Raw genomic sequence first — 21,103 nt, 5'->3', positions numbered from 1 at the left:
TGTTTAGAAGTAAACTCATTATAGACATGATAGATACCAGGGTCTTCGGTCATACAACTATACTAAGAACTTGGAGTACAAAATTAGTGCCCGAAACACCAAATCCAGTATTTTGATTGGTTGATTTTCGAGTCCGAGTACGAAAATCGTGCTCGAAAGTTTTATGACCGCAAGGGCTGGACTAAAACTATGTACACTTAACACTCGTTTTGCCTATCAGAGACTCATCAGTGACGCTCAAATCTAATAAGATAAAACAGCCATTTTTGAAGAAGCTGAGGAGCCACTAATTTTATCGACAGTGAATTTAGATAACGAATCTTTATTAAAAAAAAAGATTTGCGTAAATAGTACATATTACAGTACGACTTTCACTTTATAGTACGATGAAGAACAGCGATACTATTAAAATGGGAAAATAAAGGCCACATTTTTCTTAAATTATACACAATATATATAATATGGCAGACAGCAACCACTTAAAACAAGTGAATAGCTAATAACAGAAGGCCGGGTTGAAGATTATTGAGTTTGGACTTGCATTCGTTTAAAGTTAATTCAATACTTATATCATAGAGGTAAATCAATATTTACACTCTCAATTTTATATCTTACGGATTTAATTTGTGCAATGCAAAAATATTGACAGACTGTGGGACAATGAGAGTTGTAAGGAAAAGACATTACTACGTTGTAAACATTGTGTCTCGTCTGTTTGGTTTTGTTTCTGAACAATAAAACATGATTTAAATAATGAGAATTCTAAATCAATATTTGAACCAATAAAAAAATATTCCAATAATGTTTAATATCAACAGATTTTATATGTTTTCATCGATCATTTTAAGATTTACAAGCTCTGTGTTTATCATTGACATAAGCATTAAGAAATGATATACCGTTAGCAACAATGTTAATACTGAAACAACTAAACTTCTTAACTTAGTCATTGCATTTGAGAGAAAATTTAGTTAAAATTTTCAAAAATACAAGGCTTATAATTTGGTGGCCAGATTCCCGTCATCTACAAAAGACTCACCAGTAAATGTCAAATAAAATAATTACAATATAAAATAAAGACAGAAGAGATGTATTACCTGTAACTTCCTCGTCAAATCCTGGCAAAGTACACCTTAGGAAGTCTACAAAAGTTTTGATGTCCTTTCCTTCTAATTCTACGTCCTTTTCTTTTAATTTTGATTTCAGAATTTTTTCAAATACTGGTGACTCTGGAATTACCTGATCCTGATTGACGTGTAGCTTTGTGTTTGCTATCTTAATTACCAAATCATGCTCATCGAATGCAGACTAACGCTTTTGGTTTTTCTCTTCTTCTATACATACATCAGTGTCAAGCCCATCTAGTTTTGTATCCGAGTGTTCTGGTGAATCCCGATATGGCGCTGGCTAGAATAAAAACAAGATCCACGAAAAAGCAATTATGCTTTAAATATGATGACTTCATCTTCCGAATTGTGTAGCAACATTTCAGCAGCGCTTGTATATGGAATACATATCTCCCCGTTTATATATATGTATTTGATATAACCCCTATATTTTGGTGGCGTTCGTGCTGTTCAGTCTTTAGTTTTCTATGTTGTGTTTTGTGTACTACTGATTGTCTACTGGTCTTTATCAATTTTAGCAGCGGCGTTGTCTGTTTCGATTAATGAGTTTGAATGTCCCTCTATTATACGATATTTCAGAGGTTAAATTTCATTATATCTCCGTTCCATGGGAACATTTCCCAATGTTAAGTTAACTTTATAAGCTACTAGAATATTCCATTTTAGATGTATATTGCGAAACAGTTAAACATTTTGTGTCCCCAAAGCTCTTCAATTTCGTACTTTATTTGGCTATATGAATATTTGGATTGGAGCGTCACTGATGAATATTTCGTACACAAAACACGCTTCTGGCTTATACAATTTTAATCCTTGAATCTAACATGAGTTTATTTTCTCGATGGCATTTCTTTCTTCCAACATTACACTTCTTATTTCTAAATTGACATTTGTCACTTCCAACTTGACTTAACTGGACGTTTAAAAAATCTTGAATAGAAAAATAAGGTTCTTAGCTTTAGGAGTAAGTTTTGACACTTATGGCATGATGTTATACTCATGAAACATATCAGCAATGCACCAAGATTTTTCGTATTTATGCCAAAGCTACATTAATTTTTTTTATCATCTTAAGTACAAGTCTTTGTAAAAATCATACAGAGGGTGATTCATGTAACAAAAGTAAATTTGGTTGCCCTATATCACAAAAACTTTGGTATATAAGTAAAATTGTTAAATTTTTACTTTATTTGACTTTTTGCATAATACTTTAAATTTACTGTTTATTATTTGACTTGATGAATAATACTTTTACTTTTTAGTCTGTTTTAAGTGATATCCATTTGACGTCATTATGTTATTGTGCTATGGTGAATATTTGTGTCCTTTTCTTTCATTTTTGCTAATGTGTTTTGTATAAATACATTTTTGTGTTTCTTTGTTGCATAATTGTGTGTTTTTATATTGATTAAGATTATAACACAATGTTGACCGCTATAATCCTATTTTTGACTCCTTTTTACTATTATGTATGTTGTTCACACATCGTTGTCAATATAATGAAATTTTATGCGACTGTCATACAAGTGAGAGGTTTAGCTAGCCATAAAATCAGGTTTAATCCACCATTTTCTATATGAGAAAATGCCTGTACCAAGTCAGATATATTACAGTTATTATACATTCGTTTTATGTATTTTAACTTTTGATTTTGCCTTTTGATTACGGATTTTCCGTTTTGAATTTTCCTCGGTAATTTTGTTATTTTACTTTTTTTTAAATATATCATTTATTAAAATACATTGATCAATCAAAACTTTTTTTTTGTATTGTTTATATTTTCCATCATGTACAGCGGTAAAGGATAATAAGTATGTTTTAATCATAAATATTATGAGATAACCTTTGTATGTTTTTAAAAGGATCATTTCGGAATGTTTATCGATTCACCATTTCTTTTGTATTTGTTCGTCTCGAGCACCTTGTCAAACACAAATAACTATATAGCATAACACTCAACTTACATATTTCGAATACATTTCATCTTAAATATATTGAATATGGTTTTCTTACAGTATTTTATGTATTCACATTTCATGTAATAGTTTCAGAATAGAAAAGAATCATACATCATATTAAAAGGTTTATCAATATCATTATGATGACTAATGCTTACCGATTTTTTTCGACGAGTTTTGTGGATATTTTTTTATTATAGTTTACTATATTGGGAACACTGTGAAAAACAATTTTGATTTATATCTTGAAGTTGTTGATGTAATTGTTTACATTTCTTTCGTAAACAGTACCGAAAACCAAAGGTCAATAGTAAAGAAAATGAGAAAACCAATCAGTCGATGACAAAAAAATGGTATAAGTTATACGTTAAAACTTTCTTAAGGATGGATGTCTTAAAGTTTTACCGTATAACTTATACCATGTCTATGGCGATCATATTGAACGACAATGTACATACCGCTGGCTTTATCATTTCATCGAACTACATTACAACTGCCGTGACAATAATACCTTTGAACAAGGAAATGAATAAACTTCTTAACAAAAAATGTAGTCGTTGTAGTTGCTCAGGGGAACGTACTTTCATTTTCAGGGATGAATGGATTTATTTGTGTTCACTATTTCAGTTTGTTATGTGTGATTTACATATTATTTTATAAAGAACATACTTTGATTTACTACTTTATATTTACACATTCATTGCAATTTTCAGTTTCATTTACAAAACGTTTTTAAAATATAATATTAACACATAATAATAAAGTAATTATACCCATCTTTGTCAATTTATAAAATAAGAACATTTTAACATTATAAGAAATAAAAAGAAACTAACCAAAACAAATCATCACATACAAAAAGATATTGCAATCACACTAAATATTTGAGAAAAAAAAATCTTCAATATAGAAACTTAAGAAAACAATTCATGACACATTTATAAACCAAAAGTTTGCTAATCAGGTATTTGTAGTTCGTCAGTGTAGTATTCATTTTATCTGAAAAAAATGTACAAGACACAGTCAATGCCTGTACCAAGTCAAAAAATGACAGTCGTTGTCCATTCGTTTGATGTGTTTTTTCATTTGATTTTGCCATTTGATTAGGTACTTTCCGTTTTGAATTTTCCTCGGAGTTCAGTACTTTTGTGAATTTACTTTTTTCAATTTAGAAATTGAAGATCATTTGATTTATTTGATTGATAATTTAATAATTGAAATCTATATAATTGTATTCTAGCTTGCTATGAAAACCAGGTTTTATCCACCATATTGTACATAAAAAATTACTGTAACAAGCCAAAAATATGACAGTTGTTTCGTTTGATGTGTTTGAACTTTTAATTTTACCATTTGATTACAGACTTTCCGTTATGAATTTTCATCGGAGTTCGGTATTTTTGTTATTTTTATTTTTTGATGAACTGTTCATTGTTGTAGTTGATCTATTAGTTTAAGTTTCTTTTTTAGCTAATGCTTCATTATAAACTGGTTTTGTTAATGACGAATCAATTATTTATTGTAATATGAAGTGAATGGCTATTGTATATTGTGTCGAATGTGGAACCTTCTTTGTTGCATATTTTGGATTCAATAAATGTTGTGTACTTTAGGGCCTAGTAAATTTGTATACCAAAATATATCGAAACCAATGAAACAAGAGTGATAATTTACTTGAAACAAAAAAATATAAAATTGCTTACAGTGCTGAACATACCCCTATTTTCTTAAATCGGGTATACACTACAAGTGCTTACAAGGTTTTTTTTTCGTTTGTAAAACAGTTTATAATAAGGTGGAGGTTGACAAAGTGTATGATGTTATATAATTAATACTAATAGATAGTTCTTAAGAATGGAAAAGTGAGGTTAAAGATATCATAGGACATACAAACTCATAAGTCGTAAATAAACACACAAGGCCAAGGCCAGTTTATTATATATATAGATTATTTTACATTTCATCGTCATCAAGTTGTTTAAATTCTATGTTAATATTCATCATGTAAATCGAAATAACTGCTCTGCAGACAGTTATCATTAAATACACTATCATACAAGTGCAAGGTTTAGTTAGCTACAATACCAGGTTTAAACCACCACTTTCTGCAGAAGAAAATGTCTGTACCAAGTTAGAAATATGACAGTTGTTATCCATTCATGTGATATGTTAGAGCTTTTGATTTGGCATTTGATAGAGATTTTTCGTTTAGATTTTTTCACGGAGTTCTGTTTTGTTGTTATTTTATATTTTTTGGTTACGACATCAAATAACATAAAATTGATATACTTTTTTTATTTTACTTTTACATGTTTTAAGCTATTTAAGATGAACTAAAAATCTGATCTTGGTATTTCAAAGCAACAACATGTACTATTTTTTGTATTGCAATTGAAGTTAATTACGTTGAATGAATTGTGTAAGGCTTAAATTTAAGTCTGGTGGTGGCAATGGTGGTGGCACATTGCCACTTTGTCCGCCAAAAGAAAAACCAGACGACCCCGTTGTAGACCTCGCTTGATATGAACCCGGTGGCCTCAGTGGTGATGGAAGTACTGGCATTTGGTAAGGTTTGTAAAAGTCGATACTTTCTGTTATACCATGAAGATTACCAGACGATTCAAAAACTCGATCGACGTCGCTCCAACGTTTGAATGCAATTTTCATTCTGGTTACAGAACTAATTTCCTTAAATTTTGGGTTATCTACCAATCGACTAAACAGTTTCCTCGACGCTATTGCTATTGATTCGTCCAGATACGATGTAAGGTTGTATGATTCAGCCTGTAGAATATTTGAGATAACCTGTTGAGAACTAATTCTATCACCAAGTTGTCTGCTTTTGTTTGTAAGGAAATTGTCTGCCTTTTGTAGCGTTTTCGTTGTCTGATATTCATCTGCAAGCGGAGTGACCAAATGCACTGTTTTATCTGTAATAATAAATTAAGTTATCACAAATATATTTGGTGAATTTAGTTTAAAATAGGAAGAAAACATTCAGCAAAACAAAATGCAAAATCATCTATGTCGAACTTGACATAATTTTTTTCATTGCTTTCAACACACTAAAATTTTAATCATAATCATTAGTTTTATAAGTAATTGCACGAACACGTCATGAAGTACTTTTCTGTTTCACATTCAATGTTTATTATTGAACTGATGAATTATCCAGAACAACTCGCACTGGATCGAAATCTTACATCAGGAGATTTATTTTATTACACCGTCTGCTCCAGTATTTCAACACCTGTTGAATGACCGACATTTGATTTTCTGGGGAAATCGAGACATGTCAATATAAAGTACGTAAAGTTGTACAAGCCTGCACTAATTAGAGAAGGCTTACACATGAGTACCTGGATTTTTCGACGAAGACCAAAACGTTGGAGCTGTTGGAAGTCTTTTGAACATTAACACATGTATTCTATCAACAGATATTTAATGTATAAAGCGGACAAGGTGGTGGCTACACGAGCATTTCGTCGCCCTCAAAAACCGAAACCACTAAAAGGAAGACATCAAAGGGTACGGAAACTCACAAAGCGGAAGTTCCAAAGTTTCTGACATGTCTAGCCTAACACGGAGGAATCGATAAAATGCAGAGGCTGCTTAATCAAAAGTAGTCTTTGGTTATAAAAATATCACCTCATCCTTCATAAGGAGGCAATATTAGAGGATAAAACTATGTCCAGACAAACTGAAGTCAAAGCCGAAATGGAACAGGAACCTTTCCTAGCAAAACAAGGCGCCATACGTAGGAGTACTTAAATGAAATACGAGACTGCAGGTGTAAACCGGCAAAAAAGTGAGCTGAATAATAAGTTCAACCTTCTTGTGGTACACAGTCGATGACCGTTTCGCAGAGTACGACGATAGCCAAGCATAAGGAAATCTTTCAAACGAAACTGAAGACCTTCTATAACCTGTGCAATATTTCGTCAAACAACATCTAGACCAAATTAATGTACAGGAAGAGACGGGCAAACAAGAGGAAAAACCAACTTCTGCTGTGACGGATTTATTTCTGGAAGAACCAATCGTTCAATCCATGGCTTTGAACTTGACATCCCAAACACCTGCTGTCTTGCCTGAAGGTGCTTAGTAACCAGTAGTGACTTTATTCCCATTCCTTGAAACGGTGACAAGCATGCAAAAACAGGGTGTATCAGAGGAGATCCCTGTTGTACATAAAAAACGGGGAGTTTCAGAGGAGATCCCTAGCCCGCTGCATACCAGTACATAAATTCGACACCGGAGATCGGAGATAAGGGAGTTACCATTTGATTTTTAGGTGGGAAGGCTAGGATTAAATATGCAGGACCGAATACTGCTGTTTTCCCGATTAACAAATTTTGACAACCGGGCTGAATCCTTTCACTGATGGAAATCAATTTTCAAGAACTCATATACGAGTTAAAAATTTAAGACTAGGAACAGATAAATCTACTGATAATGTGGCTTAGCAGAGTCTGCCAAACGTGCCATTAGCATAACGGCGTCGCATGCCAACAACCCAACAAAAGGCATACAAAGGCACGAAAGAGACTTGACCAGCAGTGTAGTGCTCCTGAAATGTTAGAGGCACCTCTCATATATAAACATTTTAACGTCTTAACAAATTGTCCGATATTCCATCAGTAATACCATATTGCCTATTTTGTCTCTCCGTCTGGAATTATCTCTACTATTGTCAAATTTGTTCGTGGACTTCAGTAAAAATAGAGATCAAGGTCATCTAGATACAAATTAAACTGCGATGTTGCCTTCCAATCTTTTACAGAATTCCCTATGTTAATCAGGGAAATCAAACATATAAAGAATGATCATGGGTTCTACTTTGGACCGAGAGTCACACCAGTTACAGATAGTGCTCATAAAACAGCAGTTGAGCAGTAATCTGAATACGCCAGCAAGCAAAGTATTTGTATTCTGCATGATATCAAGATTCGTTAAATTAAAATTGAACGTTCTGAGCCAAGTTAATAGATGAACTCAAAGGTGTATCGAGACAAAACAATGTTTGTTACAAGTGTTGCGAGTCTACCACGCAGAGAAGTCGAGAATGCAATGCACACATAAGTTGTAAATGTTCTTAATCGCGGTAAATACTATGTGTGAATGTATATCACAGAAACAACTAGAACAAACATAACCGAATATATAGAATTAATGACGACCATAGCAACTGGTATCATGTCACGCTTGAATTACAGATCTAGAGTTGTCTCATTAGAGCAAAAGCAAGATATGTCGTCCTGGAGTCATTTTATGGTTCTATTACATGTATTAGATTTGGTTGGCCTGTATTCATAGAAGGTGACCACATTCCCGATAATAGAGACGAATTTCCTTATCCTGAATTCACAAAGCATATTCGCACTTAATAGAAGTCACAGAAAGGCTACCACCGATTATTGCCAAATTTTACGTTTAATTGGAAGAAACTTATAGATGCACACCATGAATATGACCAGCGCGCATGATCAGTAAGTGCTCGATATGCAAAACAGTTGGTTGGGGTAGAAATAAACATCAAAATAACCAACCATGCTTATTAAGAGTAGTATACCGCTGTTCAAAAGTCTTGAATCGATTTAAATGAAACAAACACTTTACCACGAGTCATTATTTATGTATAAATCAAAACATAAACCGGTTGCAAATTATTTATCAAATCTTATTTTGCCTACAAATAGTAAACAATCGTACAATACTCAACTTTCATCATCAGATAATTGTATTGTCCCTTAATCAAAAACATAATTATATAAATCCAGTTTTTCTTTAAATAGACCTAATAGATGCACACCATGAACATGACCAGCGCACAGGATCAGTAAGAGCTCGATATGCAAAACAGTTCAAATGTGGTTGGGTAGTAATAGGAGGGACTTGCATTAATAAAGAACACGTTTCTTTCGAGATAAACCTCAAAATAATTAACATTTGGCTTAATGACATTCATCAGCGTTTCAACCATGTATAATTTCTAAATTTGGATTTTGGCTTATTTTCATCCCTTTTAAACACCATATAATATATCGACAACATGTTTTTACTTAATTGTTAGTTGCGACATGTCGTAACACAAACATATTGGTTTAAAGGGTACGTTTACATTAAATTAGAGTTTTCTCCTCTTTTTTATTTAAAAATATGCGTATGATGATGATACAACCCATTGACCAAATATAATTAACACCTAAGGTCTTTTAATTTGAGGTCCTTGGTTTATGACCTTGAAATTGAGCTAAAGTTAATTTGACGTTCTAGACTTTGACCTTTGCTTTTACTTAATATGTATGCATGATAAAGCTATGGGACTTTGTGCATTAGGTTGCATAGCATATGACCTTTAAAAAGAAACTAGAAGTGACCCGTGTAAACCGGAAGTAGCTATCTTTGGTTTTTTTTAATGTAAAAGTATATAGAACCATATATTTTTGGAATTAGTGTCATGTAAACTATCAAATGAAACCGGAATTGACATTTTTTAAACCGGAAGTAACAAATTATCTCCCTTATTTAAAAACATTTGTAAAGAAACAATATATTTTTTGGAATCAGCTCACAGTAAGATGTCATCCAACTCTGGAAATAACATTTTAGACTCGATTTGAATATTTTCATATCAAAATACACGATTTTTTTTATGGAAAGACCTTCAATTGTTCTCTGATCAATAGGTTTTTAATTAATGTTATTTTTATTATTTTTATTATTAATAATATTATTATTAATAATAATAATACCGATCGCGACGTCGACCAGCGTAATTTACTAGGATTTCGTGCTACTTTTCTTGTCAGCGGTAGGCGATTATCTGAAGGTATTTTCGTTACCTCTGCAGATAAAGTCAGGTTGACATGATGAATTAAGTAGCATTTAGTGTTACAAGGGGCAGACATAGAATGAAGTGTACATTGAAAGCAAAGAGAGAGAGAGAGAGAGAGAGAAGAAAAAAAGAAGGGAGAGAGAATTATCCACCTGTCACTTGTTCATCAGTTCCAGGTAATGTACACCTTAGGAAGTCCACAAAATCATTAAGGTTTTTTCCATCCAATTCTATTTCCTGTTGTTCTTCTTCTTTGGATTGTTTTGCTAACATTTTTTCAAACACTGGCGACTCAGCAATCAGCTGATTCTTGTTCACGTGCAGTTTTGTGTTTGCTATTTTTATCACTAAATCATGCTCTGCAAATACCGACAAACGCCTTTTTTCAATTGTCTCATTGATAAAATTCTGATCTATCTGTTTGTAGGAAGTCTCCATAGGTAAACTCATTTGTATCATTGCTATCTGAAAACAAAATAAAAAAATGGGTCAATATTTTATATGCATTTTTAGGTCTATATTCTATAAGAACAGTTTTTCCGATATATCATCACATAACAATAGCATACACTTGTAATAAATAGATAATATCCAGACACAGGCAAAATTGCTTTAACAATTCTGTCTCCAAATAAATAGTATACAAATAATGCACTAATTGATCAAAACATAGAAACACAGATTGACATGCTTTGCAATAAATAAATAAATATGAAAAAGTGTCAAATGCTTTGGATTATGATTGTTTATAGGAGCAATAAAATCAAGTGTAAAAATGTTTTCAAGTGATAATGTTTATCCTCACCTAACTAAATAAATTGTTATTCCGGTTGCTTGTCTTAGGGTACATTTGAGAGAAAAAGCAAAATAGTCATTTTATTGGTGTCGATAATATTAAAAAAGAAGATGTGTTATGATTGCCAATGAGACAACTCTTCACAAGAGACAAAATGACATAGAAATTAACAACTATAGGTCACTGTACGGCTTTCAACAATAAACAAAGCCCATACCACATAGTCAGCTATAAAAGGCCCAGAAATAACAAATGTAAAACAAATCAAACGAGAAAACTAACGGCCTAATTTATGTACAAAAAAATAACGAAAACAAATATGTAACACATCAACCAACGACAACAACTGAGTTACAGGCTCCTGACTTGGGACAGGCACATACATACAGAATGTGGCGGGGTTAAACATGTTAGCGGGATCCCAACCCTCGCCCTAACCTGGGACAGTGGTGTAACAGTACAACATAAGAACAAACTATAAAAGTTATTAAAAAATGCTTGACTCTTCAGATGGATACAAATAGAAATACATCTAACAAAACACAGAGTGGACGTAGCCGGGTACTTGTATATCCCAACAACAAAAAGACACTAAGTACTGATCTGAGAGTACTCAAAGATACTGACAGCTAGTTCAAAGCCACTAACAACTACAAATAAAATCATACATCTAATCAATCAATACACATCCAACATCTAATGGATTTAGTGTAAAGACGTCATAAACAATGCAAAAAAACATGACTTTTTGCAATGCCAAGATACAGGTATCGACATATTGTAGATCCATGAAAGTGTATACAATGTATGTATATAACAATAATATTTAGTTCGCTTTTATTTTACTGATAACAAAATCAATATTAATACCAATCAAAACAATATTCAATGATCTAATTACAGTGTTGAATTGGTAACCTTTTATAATAGGTTTATTTAAAGGATCGATAAATTTACAAGGATCGTTTCTAAATTTTCGGTTACGGTAAACAACATTTTCGCAAAAATGAGTATGTGCTATCCCGTTTAAAATAAGTTTTTTACAGGTACAACCAAATTTTAAAACCAAATCTTTATGTCTATGGAAGAATTTAGTGAAGGTTTTAAGTTATTTGTGGAAGCGAAATCCCTGGCTTAATAATTTACCAGAAATATTTTTATTTGCTAAACATTATGAAGATTGAAAGATCAGAAAGGGTAACAATTCATTTCTTAAATTAGAAAAGGAAAAGTATGAATAATGAACTCCGTACTTACATCCTCTACGTCTGACTCACTTTCCTCACTACAGGACATGTCATCAAACTGTCCAAAATAAAACCTCAAGTCTATCTACGAATTTTAAAACACAATGTAGTTATAATGGTTGTACATTTAAAATGATATCTTTCAACCGATTTGTAATTTTAAACTTTTAAATTTTCTTTCGACTACTAATCAATATACGAACAAATAAATCACACTGTGCTAGTCACTTATAAATGCGATAGTAACGTAGGTGAAGATGGAATTTGAGTGTTTATCGTTTATAAAATAATTTCAACTGCTTTTGTTTTATGTTGTCTTAATGGTAATATTCGACATTGAAAGACCAGGGGTTCTTATTGTCTTTTCAACGGTCTTTGGTAGGTTTCACTATATAATTTGAAAATCAAACAGACACTTTGTGACCTCCGTAAACATAGAAGACAACTAGTGTTCCCAAATTCCTTCTAATGTCTCTCATATCTATACTTTAAATATTTATATACTAAAAAAATATGAAGATTGAAAGATTGAAAGATCAGAAAGGTCAGGCAAACGCCCTGGGTCCTTTGACCTGATAGTATGTTGAACATTAAACCAATCGAATATATCTTTTTTCTACGTTTCAGGATTGTTTTTATTTTCAAATGTTACTAGAGTGCATGTTTATTTTTGTTTCTTGAAAAAATCATGTTTTAAAGAATATCTTTAATCACATTTATGATAAAAAAATCTATACTTTATAAAGATGAATATGCGATTTACACAAGGATTGAAACATGAGGGTGTATAGTTGACAACGAGAATGTACGATTACTTGACGGGGGTTACAACAAGGTTTCCAACGTCACTTTTAAATCCTTTTAACTATGATTATCATGATTTAATGTTGTTGAATATTCAAGCTTTTATTAGTATTAATATTAGATTGCTAGCAGCAAGTTGAATATTGAATATCAAATAACGATATACACAGCGATATAGGTGTGTTTCTTATTGTTAAATTGCTTGACATATAATTGTAAGTGACATTTTGTCATGGTTCTAATTTGATTTATGTTTGTTATTCATTAAAACTGGAACCTTAAAACATCTTATGTATATATCTATTTCACAAATTAATATTTCTTTTCTGACATGGCTCGATACATTTACATTAAGCCACTGGGTTGTTGTGCTGTGGTCAATTTTAATTCTCTTCGTTTGTTTTTGCTTATGGCCTTATATAGATATAGGAAGATGTGGTATATGTCTATATGCCATTTTACGTTTCATTTTGATACATTTATTGTTTTTATAGTGATTAAGGTAATAAAACAATATTGACTGCTGTACCCCCTCCTTTTTGTTTTCTTCCTTTCAAATGTATTATGGCGGTTTGTTTTGGTCACGCATTCTTGTCAGTATAAGGAAATGCAATGCGACTGTCATACAAATGTACAAGTAAAAGGTTTAGCTAGCTTTAAAATCAGGTTTTATTCCCCCATTGTCTTTATAAGGAAATACATGTTTTTCATTCAGTAGATGTGTTTTACAGCTTTTGATTTTGCCATTTCACAAAGCATTTTCCGTTTTGAATTCTTTTTGGAATTCGGTTTTATGTTATTTTACTTTATACCTAATTTTTAGAACCGTAAGACCTTAGTCCTCAAACTGTGCAATTGTTTTAAATTAAAATTTTGGTTTTACTGAGTAAATGTAACTTAAATAAAAACAATATTAATTTTACGATGTTCATATCGATATAATCTATAGGGAAGACAATCAATATAAAAACAAAATCTGAAAAAAAACATAATCTGCAAAAGTTCGTCACGATGGTTAGTATATGCGATGCATGGAACACATCCTATACGAATTGTTACCGTAGTAACTTTACGAAACAGACAGAAATATTATTTTAAGAAATCTTTAATTTTCCTTAGTAAATTTGATTCAATGAAACTTTACGGGAAGTTTAATCCGGAGTTGTTACTATACCTGATATAGTTTGATATTCATTCCGGTTAATGCCTACTTTTCCAAGAACGAAATTTAACAATTTCACATAAAATGATTAAACAATGACATTGTTTATGGACAAAATAAACAATGTTCTTAAAAAAAGAAATCCTAATATTTATAACACGATAGATTAGAATTATTAATAGCTTTCTACTCAAATGTAAACAGAAATAATTATTTTTATGAAAATATTCGAAAATGTCAATTAAATTAGTGATACACGAAAATCAAGTTATATTCCTTATCATATCCACACTCGTTATTTACGTTTTAAAGTCTCGGGTTCAAAATATCCATACACGTTACAGATAGCACGTGTATTTGATCAGTATATACAAATAAGTAAAATAACAAAAATATTAACTCCGAGTGCATGCATTGATGCGAGATTAAAAAAAAAACCACACAAAAAAAAAACCCACACACACACACAAGAAGGCATACATTATCCGTTCCAAACCACCATGGAAATAAAGGATTGAAATCCTCGAACCGCAACAAAAAATATTATCACCTAAAACATGTTGTTGTTTGCTCACATAGAACATTTACTCTCTTACCAGTTTCTCAATATGAATTGCACAAATCCATGGAACCGAGGGCCTTTTTTTGCGCCAATAATATATTTGAGAAATTGGGAAGAGAATACATGAAAATACTAACATGACTAACCCAGTGAAAATAAAATTGCATCTTTATGTAACAATTCATATATAACTTACATTGTAAAACCTGAATCGAGGAAGAATAAATGTACAATTCATAAAGTGAATAGCTAATGTGATAGATTTCCTTCCCGTTGAAATTTTACTGGGTTATTCTTGTATTGTAGTTTAATACTGACAAGAGGACATTGTTGCAGAAAGAAAAGAAAAATACATGTAAAAGTATAGTAACAAAAATACCGAACTCCGAGGGAGAAATCAAAATGGGAAGCCCATAATCAAAAGGCAAATGAAAAACTCACATATTTAACATATGGATAACGACTGTTATATTCCTGACAGGCATGTTCGTGAGTGGAAAATTGCGGATTGAACCTAGTTTTAAAGCCAGCTAAACCTTTCACTTGTATGACATGCGGTTAAATTTCCATTATATTGACAACGATCAGTGAACAAGAAAAAAAAAGTTATAATATTGAAAAATATCAAAAATAAGGCTACAGCATTGTGTTATAATCTTAATCACTATATAAACAAAAAAATATGCCAACAAAGAATAACAAAAAGGCAGATAGACAAAGCATATGAGCAAAACCGAGAGATAAGAATACAAAAATTAAACATAGCACTAGAACAATGACTCGGGTTTTACGCACAAAATTATCAACTTGTTATCTTTGACATGTTTAATGAGTTTGACTCCAAATATGTGTTGTCTAAAATCGTTTCCCGATATTTGGAACGACAACGATGAGTGTGCAAGTGCTTCGAAATTGGTATTATTTAGATGGTTGGTTCTAATCTTACTTTGCAACTACTGATGCAAATATGTTCTAAGATGGTGGTGAATGATCTGTTTGTAACACAAGGTAAGTGGTATGATTGCAATGAGTCAAATATAAAAAAAGATACATGGATATTAGCAATTATAGGTAACGTTATCGCCTTCAACAATAAGAAAGCGCCATACCGTATGAACGGCTATTAAAGGCTCCGTCATGAAAAATATCAATTCACAAAATATACAATTGAATGGTTTTACAATTCCAATTTGTTGGGGCCCTTTATAGTTTGCTGTTCGGTGTGAGTCAAGGCTCCATGTTGAAGGCCGTACCTTGACCTATAATTGCTCACTTTTATAAATTGTTATTTGGATGGAAAGCTGTCTCATTGGCACTCACACCACATCTTCCTATATCCAATTAACGAAATCTTATTTTACAAGTGTGCTATATTCTAGGCTTGCCACACTTTTGGCCTCAATTACAGTTGATGCATCTTAATCCAGAAACACGAGATACATGGACCCTTATTGCTATTAATCTTGTTTATTTCGTCATACTTTCTTCCAATCCAAATCCCTTAAGTTTAAGTACATTTTGAAAAATATTAAAAGAAAAAAATAAGCGTGATTATTCCACAACGCAAATTTAGGTAGGACAACCACCGGTAATTCCGAGTGGAGAGAGGCCCAGAACATTGCTGAACATAACCAATATTAACAATTTGCTCAGTTACAAATTAAAATAAGTGTAGACTAATAGGTAAGAATTTTGTTCAATCGAATCTTATCCACCTAGGTATTTTCTCTTTAAAAAACTGATCAACATCAAAGTGTTTGCCTTGTACAAATCTAACCAGTCAACTTTTGTTCGATCTGCACTTTTTCTACAACATTTTCATTTAAATGTATATGCATACTAGCATATCACCCCAAGTTTTTGGTGGGGTTCGTGTTGTTTATTATTTAGTGTTCTATGTTGTGTCATGTGTACTATTGTTTGTCTGTGGCATGGCGTTGTCAGTTTATTTTCGATTTATGAGTTTGACTGTCCCTCTGGTATCTTTCGTCCCTCTTTTTTTTTAATTACATCAATATTTCAATATCTAGTTAGTGGTAGGCATTAAAGGGAAAATTCGCGATTTTTTACTGATGATTTTAATATGTTCATTATGACATAATATATATATTCACAAAATGTTATCGCTATATGTGTAGTAATAAAGGGGAAATTCAATATTTAATGAAAAAACATTATTTTTTATTTTTATTTGAGCAAAAACAGTACTTGACGCAATCGTCACTATTTGTCATTTCTGGATTTCTGAAATTGGTTATTGGTTATTGTTGTATTGCGTCGGTACTGAGATTTGTCATTTTGTTAGCCGACGACCTTGGGCGAAAATACAGACAGACAAACTCTTTCTACCAGTTATGTTAACGGTTGAGCTACCAGGGTATATTTATATGACACAAAACATGAACATTTACTTAAAAACCCGTCTAAGCTGCAATATATATGACGTATTAGAATATAAATTACTACAAAATCGACATATTATCTCTTTGACATTGCGCCTGACTGATATATTTTACACGCTCAAAAGGTTATCCCTATTAATGATACGTCTGTTTGAACCCTGAAATTGGCAGAGCCCCCTTTAGATTTTAAATTGATGATGGATAATGGCTAATTGATATGATGCGAATAATATACATGTAAGCTTTTGTTATTTGGAAAACAGATAGCATTTATATCTTAGTATGCATAAGCCATTTGACCATCTAACTTACAGGTGTACAACAAAGATGACCTAATTGAGTTTGTTTGTACATGCAATTTCTCGTTTGCGCGAATTTTATGGTCAACCCTTAGTATACAAAGGAATTTTTTTTTCGTAAAGAAAAAAAAATTGAAATCATTTAAGATATTTTTTTTTTAAATAACTTCAATTCGGCTCCTTTTATCATGGAATTTTTGTTTATTTAATTCGTTAATTATTGTGATGCACCGAACATAACCTGAAACAGTTTTAGTGTATTATTACCCACAGTGGCGATAACAGGTGATCGTGGTACGTATCCATAGATCCAATACTGGTTCAATCCAAAATTCGACTAATCAAGGATTTTATCTGCGACACAAGAGGCATTGCAAGTTCCAGGCTGACAGTGATTGAATATCTGATGCCAAAATGTTTGAATGTTACAGAAAACAAACGAATCTTTCCATGCAGTAGTGAATTCATTAACAACACGTTTCAATTCACCTAAAAACAAGTGAGAAGGTGTTATTTAAATATGTTTTTGACATTAACTTGTAGAAAATGATTTTTATTGAGTAAGAAAGAATTATGGTACATCAGTCTAAATAGTTATGTAAATTGGTAACGCTATTTATTGAGAGAATTGCATCTGCACAGCACTTGCGTTGATAATTAGTCGATATGTAACATTGAAAACATCAACGAATTCCAAGGCTGTTTCTACAAATCTTTGTCGAATGTCTTGCAACCTTGACTATTTCTAATTATTTACATTTCAACTATCATATGCGCTTCTACTCTATAATTTTGTGACCTTTGATATTGAATCATTGTATGATTTCCTGGCGAATAAGTACCTTTCTCGTTGTGTTATTGTGCTATGATATCCCGTCATTGTGTTATTGTGCTATGATAAATATTTGTATTCTTGGCTTTCGTCTTTACTAATGTGCTTTGTCCATATGCCTTTTGCTTTTCTTTCTTGATATATTTGTTTAAAATTTTTGGGGTGATTGAGACTTCAACACAATGTTTACTGCTGTACCCCTATTTTTGACATTTTCACCTATTATGTCTGTTTGTTTTGTTCACGCATCGTTGTAAATATAATGGAATTTGATGCGATTGTCATACAAGTGAGAGGTTTAGCTTAAAAAAAACAGATTTAATCCACCATTTCTCCCACAGAAAATCCCTGTACTTAGTCAGGAATATGACAATTGTTAGAGAGGTTAATTTAACCATTTGATTAACGACTTTCCGCTTGGAATTTTCCTCGGAGTTCCGTTTTTTGAGGATTTTACTTTTTCTCAACAGAGGTATGTAAAGCTATTCAAACGAGAAAACTAACTGACTGATGAATATGTACTAAATAAGAAACGAAGATTTTAAATATCCTACACAGCAAACAAACGACAACCACTGAAGTACAGGCTTTAGACTTTCTTTTAACCTGGAATAAGCTTAAAGTGGCGACATGATAGTATTTTTAAAGATTGATTGATTACGAAAATTGGAGCATATATCTCATCATCTATGATACACAACATCAGCAAACTCTTGAAGGCGTTCGTAAAATTTATCAGGAAGTACATGTATTCTTAGTTTACCAAACCTCATTGGAACTCATTTCCGTCGTTTATTTTCAATACACAAAAATTTAAAAAAAAACATATACATGAGATAATGTCAGTAGTTTTGCTTTCGAATCGCTCTGATAAGTAGAGGAATAAGAATACCAATATTTATTGAATCCATTTGAAGGACCTGTTTCCGAGTATATACATATATTTCTAATAAAAGAAGGGCGGCAAAAGTTAAAGTACGTTTAAGTACAAAAACAGTTGAAGATCTATATGACAAAAAAACACCTAAAAAGGGCGATTCCATCTAAGGTCAACTTTGTCTGAGAGAGTGGAAACCTTAGTTTCTTTAAAATTAAAAAAATATATATACTGACAACCTCACCTTAATCTGGGGATGATCTCAGATGCTCAGGAAAGGTAAGCAGATTCTGCTTCACATGTGGCACCCGTCGTGTTGCTCATGCTATTACAAACCAGGTAAACAATCCAATTCAATAGGTCACATTCGTGGTGAACAGCGAAGTGGAAAAAACAAATCCGATATCACATGTAAAACGGTTATTCCATAGCAGTGAAAAAACTCGTGATGGAGTCCGTAAATTTACGAAGTGAGGATTTTCACTTCATCCTTTGGAACTATTGGTTTAATAGCTTCCTTGTGAGCAGCAACCCTCTATCAGGGAAATCATGATAGGAAATACAAATCCGTGAAAATCGTATCAATTGGGAGAAATATACTCCGTTCGCAGGCGCTGTTGGAATGTTGCTACATAGAAATGGAAAGTTCACAATTGGGAGGCTGAAATTATCTTTTTTGTCGTAAAATTTTCAACCGACCATCATTGTCAATTTCGAAATGTAAGTCAAAATATGAGGCAGACTTATCTGTATCTATTGTATCACATATATCTATTTCGATGACATTGATGCGTTCAATATAGTTATCACATTTTGAATTATTTAGTGAGAGAACATTATCTATATTGCGGAAAGTAAAGTTTAATGATATTGCTAATTTCTTATATTTCTTCCTATGAAGTCCCTGTATGAAGTAAGCTTTATAATAATAAAGAAACAAGACGGCAACAATAGGGGCACAATTGGTTCCAATTATAATGCTGATAGTCTGTTCAAACACGTCCTCCAAACGTAACAAATATGTTGTCAATCAAACAATCAAGCATCTTGATAATGTCAGCTGCGGAGATTTGTTTTGCAAGAATGTAGTGATTCTATACAAAGAAGGATTTACCTCTCCCAAAGACAAGATACTTGTATCTACGTTCGCCATTATTTCTTAAGAAACAAAGCAATATCAACTCTTGATAAGATGAGATTTACTGTGCATATTACCGTGTGTTTGATTATTCTACAGTGTCAAGAGGTATAGGGTGAGGGTTCAGTTTTCACAAAAACATGTTTAACCCCGCCTGTCCTAAGTAGGGAGTTTGTGGCCTTTGTAAGTCTTGTTTTTTTTTTTTTTTAATTTTAGTTCATTTAAATGTTTTAGGGGTTTTGTGACGTCCATTTTCACTGCACTTGTACACGATTGTGTTAGGAGCCAGCCGAAGTCCCACTCCGGGTGCAGGATTGTTTAATTATGTTAAAGAACCATTGATGGCCTTGTGCTGTTTTCTGCTCTTTTTTTCGGTTTGTTGTTTGTTTGACACATTCCCAATTTTCCTTCTCAATTTTATAAATATAGTTTCAATTATACATTAATTTTACTATATATTACATTAAAAATAAATGACTAAATAACTATAATCAACATTTTTTTAAAAAGTAAACAGAATATTACCCATCTCTTATGCATATAACAGAAACTACACAACCACACCATGCATATTTAGTTTCTGGAATGCAAATGTCCTTAAATTTTAAAACAAGTACTTACAAATATTGACACGGAAGTCGTTATCTATTTTGTTATATCGACCTTTTTCAATAGCTTATTGAGGAGCACTGATTGTAAATAGAGTTTATCTTTTTCAATACTAGAATTAATTTACTTGAATACAATATGCTTCCTTTTCAAGATGCTTTAAAATAGAATTCAAAATGTTAAGTACGCAATTATCATTTTTTTTAATATTTGCATTATCGTCTATAGTATATTAAAAGTAAATCGTATATCCTCTAAAAAAATGAAAATATTTTTAACCTTTTCAATGTCAAAAATTCACATATCAACATCAACACATCTGTGATGTAAAATACATACAATATCAGAATGAATGTTTAACCAATTTAAAACAAACTTATATTCACTTGTAACTACAATGTAGTTATTTAGTACAAATATTTCTTGAACAATTTGTATTCAAGAAACATATC

The 21,103-nt window shown here is 32.0% G+C and overlaps 1 protein-coding gene across 1 annotated transcript; it reads right to left on the bottom strand.

Moving 5' to 3' along the window:
- Window positions 1-5,365: 5,365 nt before the first annotated feature.
- On the bottom strand, window positions 5,366-12,127 carry LOC139490451 (uncharacterized). The gene is made up of 3 exons (XM_071277237.1): window positions 11,977-12,127; window positions 10,076-10,388; window positions 5,366-6,015 (listed from the first exon to the last, which is right to left on the bottom strand). The coding sequence occupies exons 1-3, from the start codon at window positions 12,013-12,015 to the stop codon at window positions 5,483-5,485; spliced, it is 885 nt and encodes a 294-aa protein (XP_071133338.1). The 5' UTR covers window positions 12,016-12,127; the 3' UTR covers window positions 5,366-5,482.
- Between the last annotated feature and the right edge of the window lie 8,976 nt (window positions 12,128-21,103).

This window comes from Mytilus edulis, chromosome 9 (assembly GCF_963676685.1).
Source record: "Mytilus edulis chromosome 9, xbMytEdul2.2, whole genome shotgun sequence".
Lineage (NCBI taxonomy): Eukaryota > Metazoa > Mollusca > Bivalvia > Mytilida > Mytilidae > Mytilus > Mytilus edulis.
The sequence above is the reverse complement of the archived record's forward strand: the minus strand, read 5'-3'. Positions and strand labels throughout refer to the sequence as shown.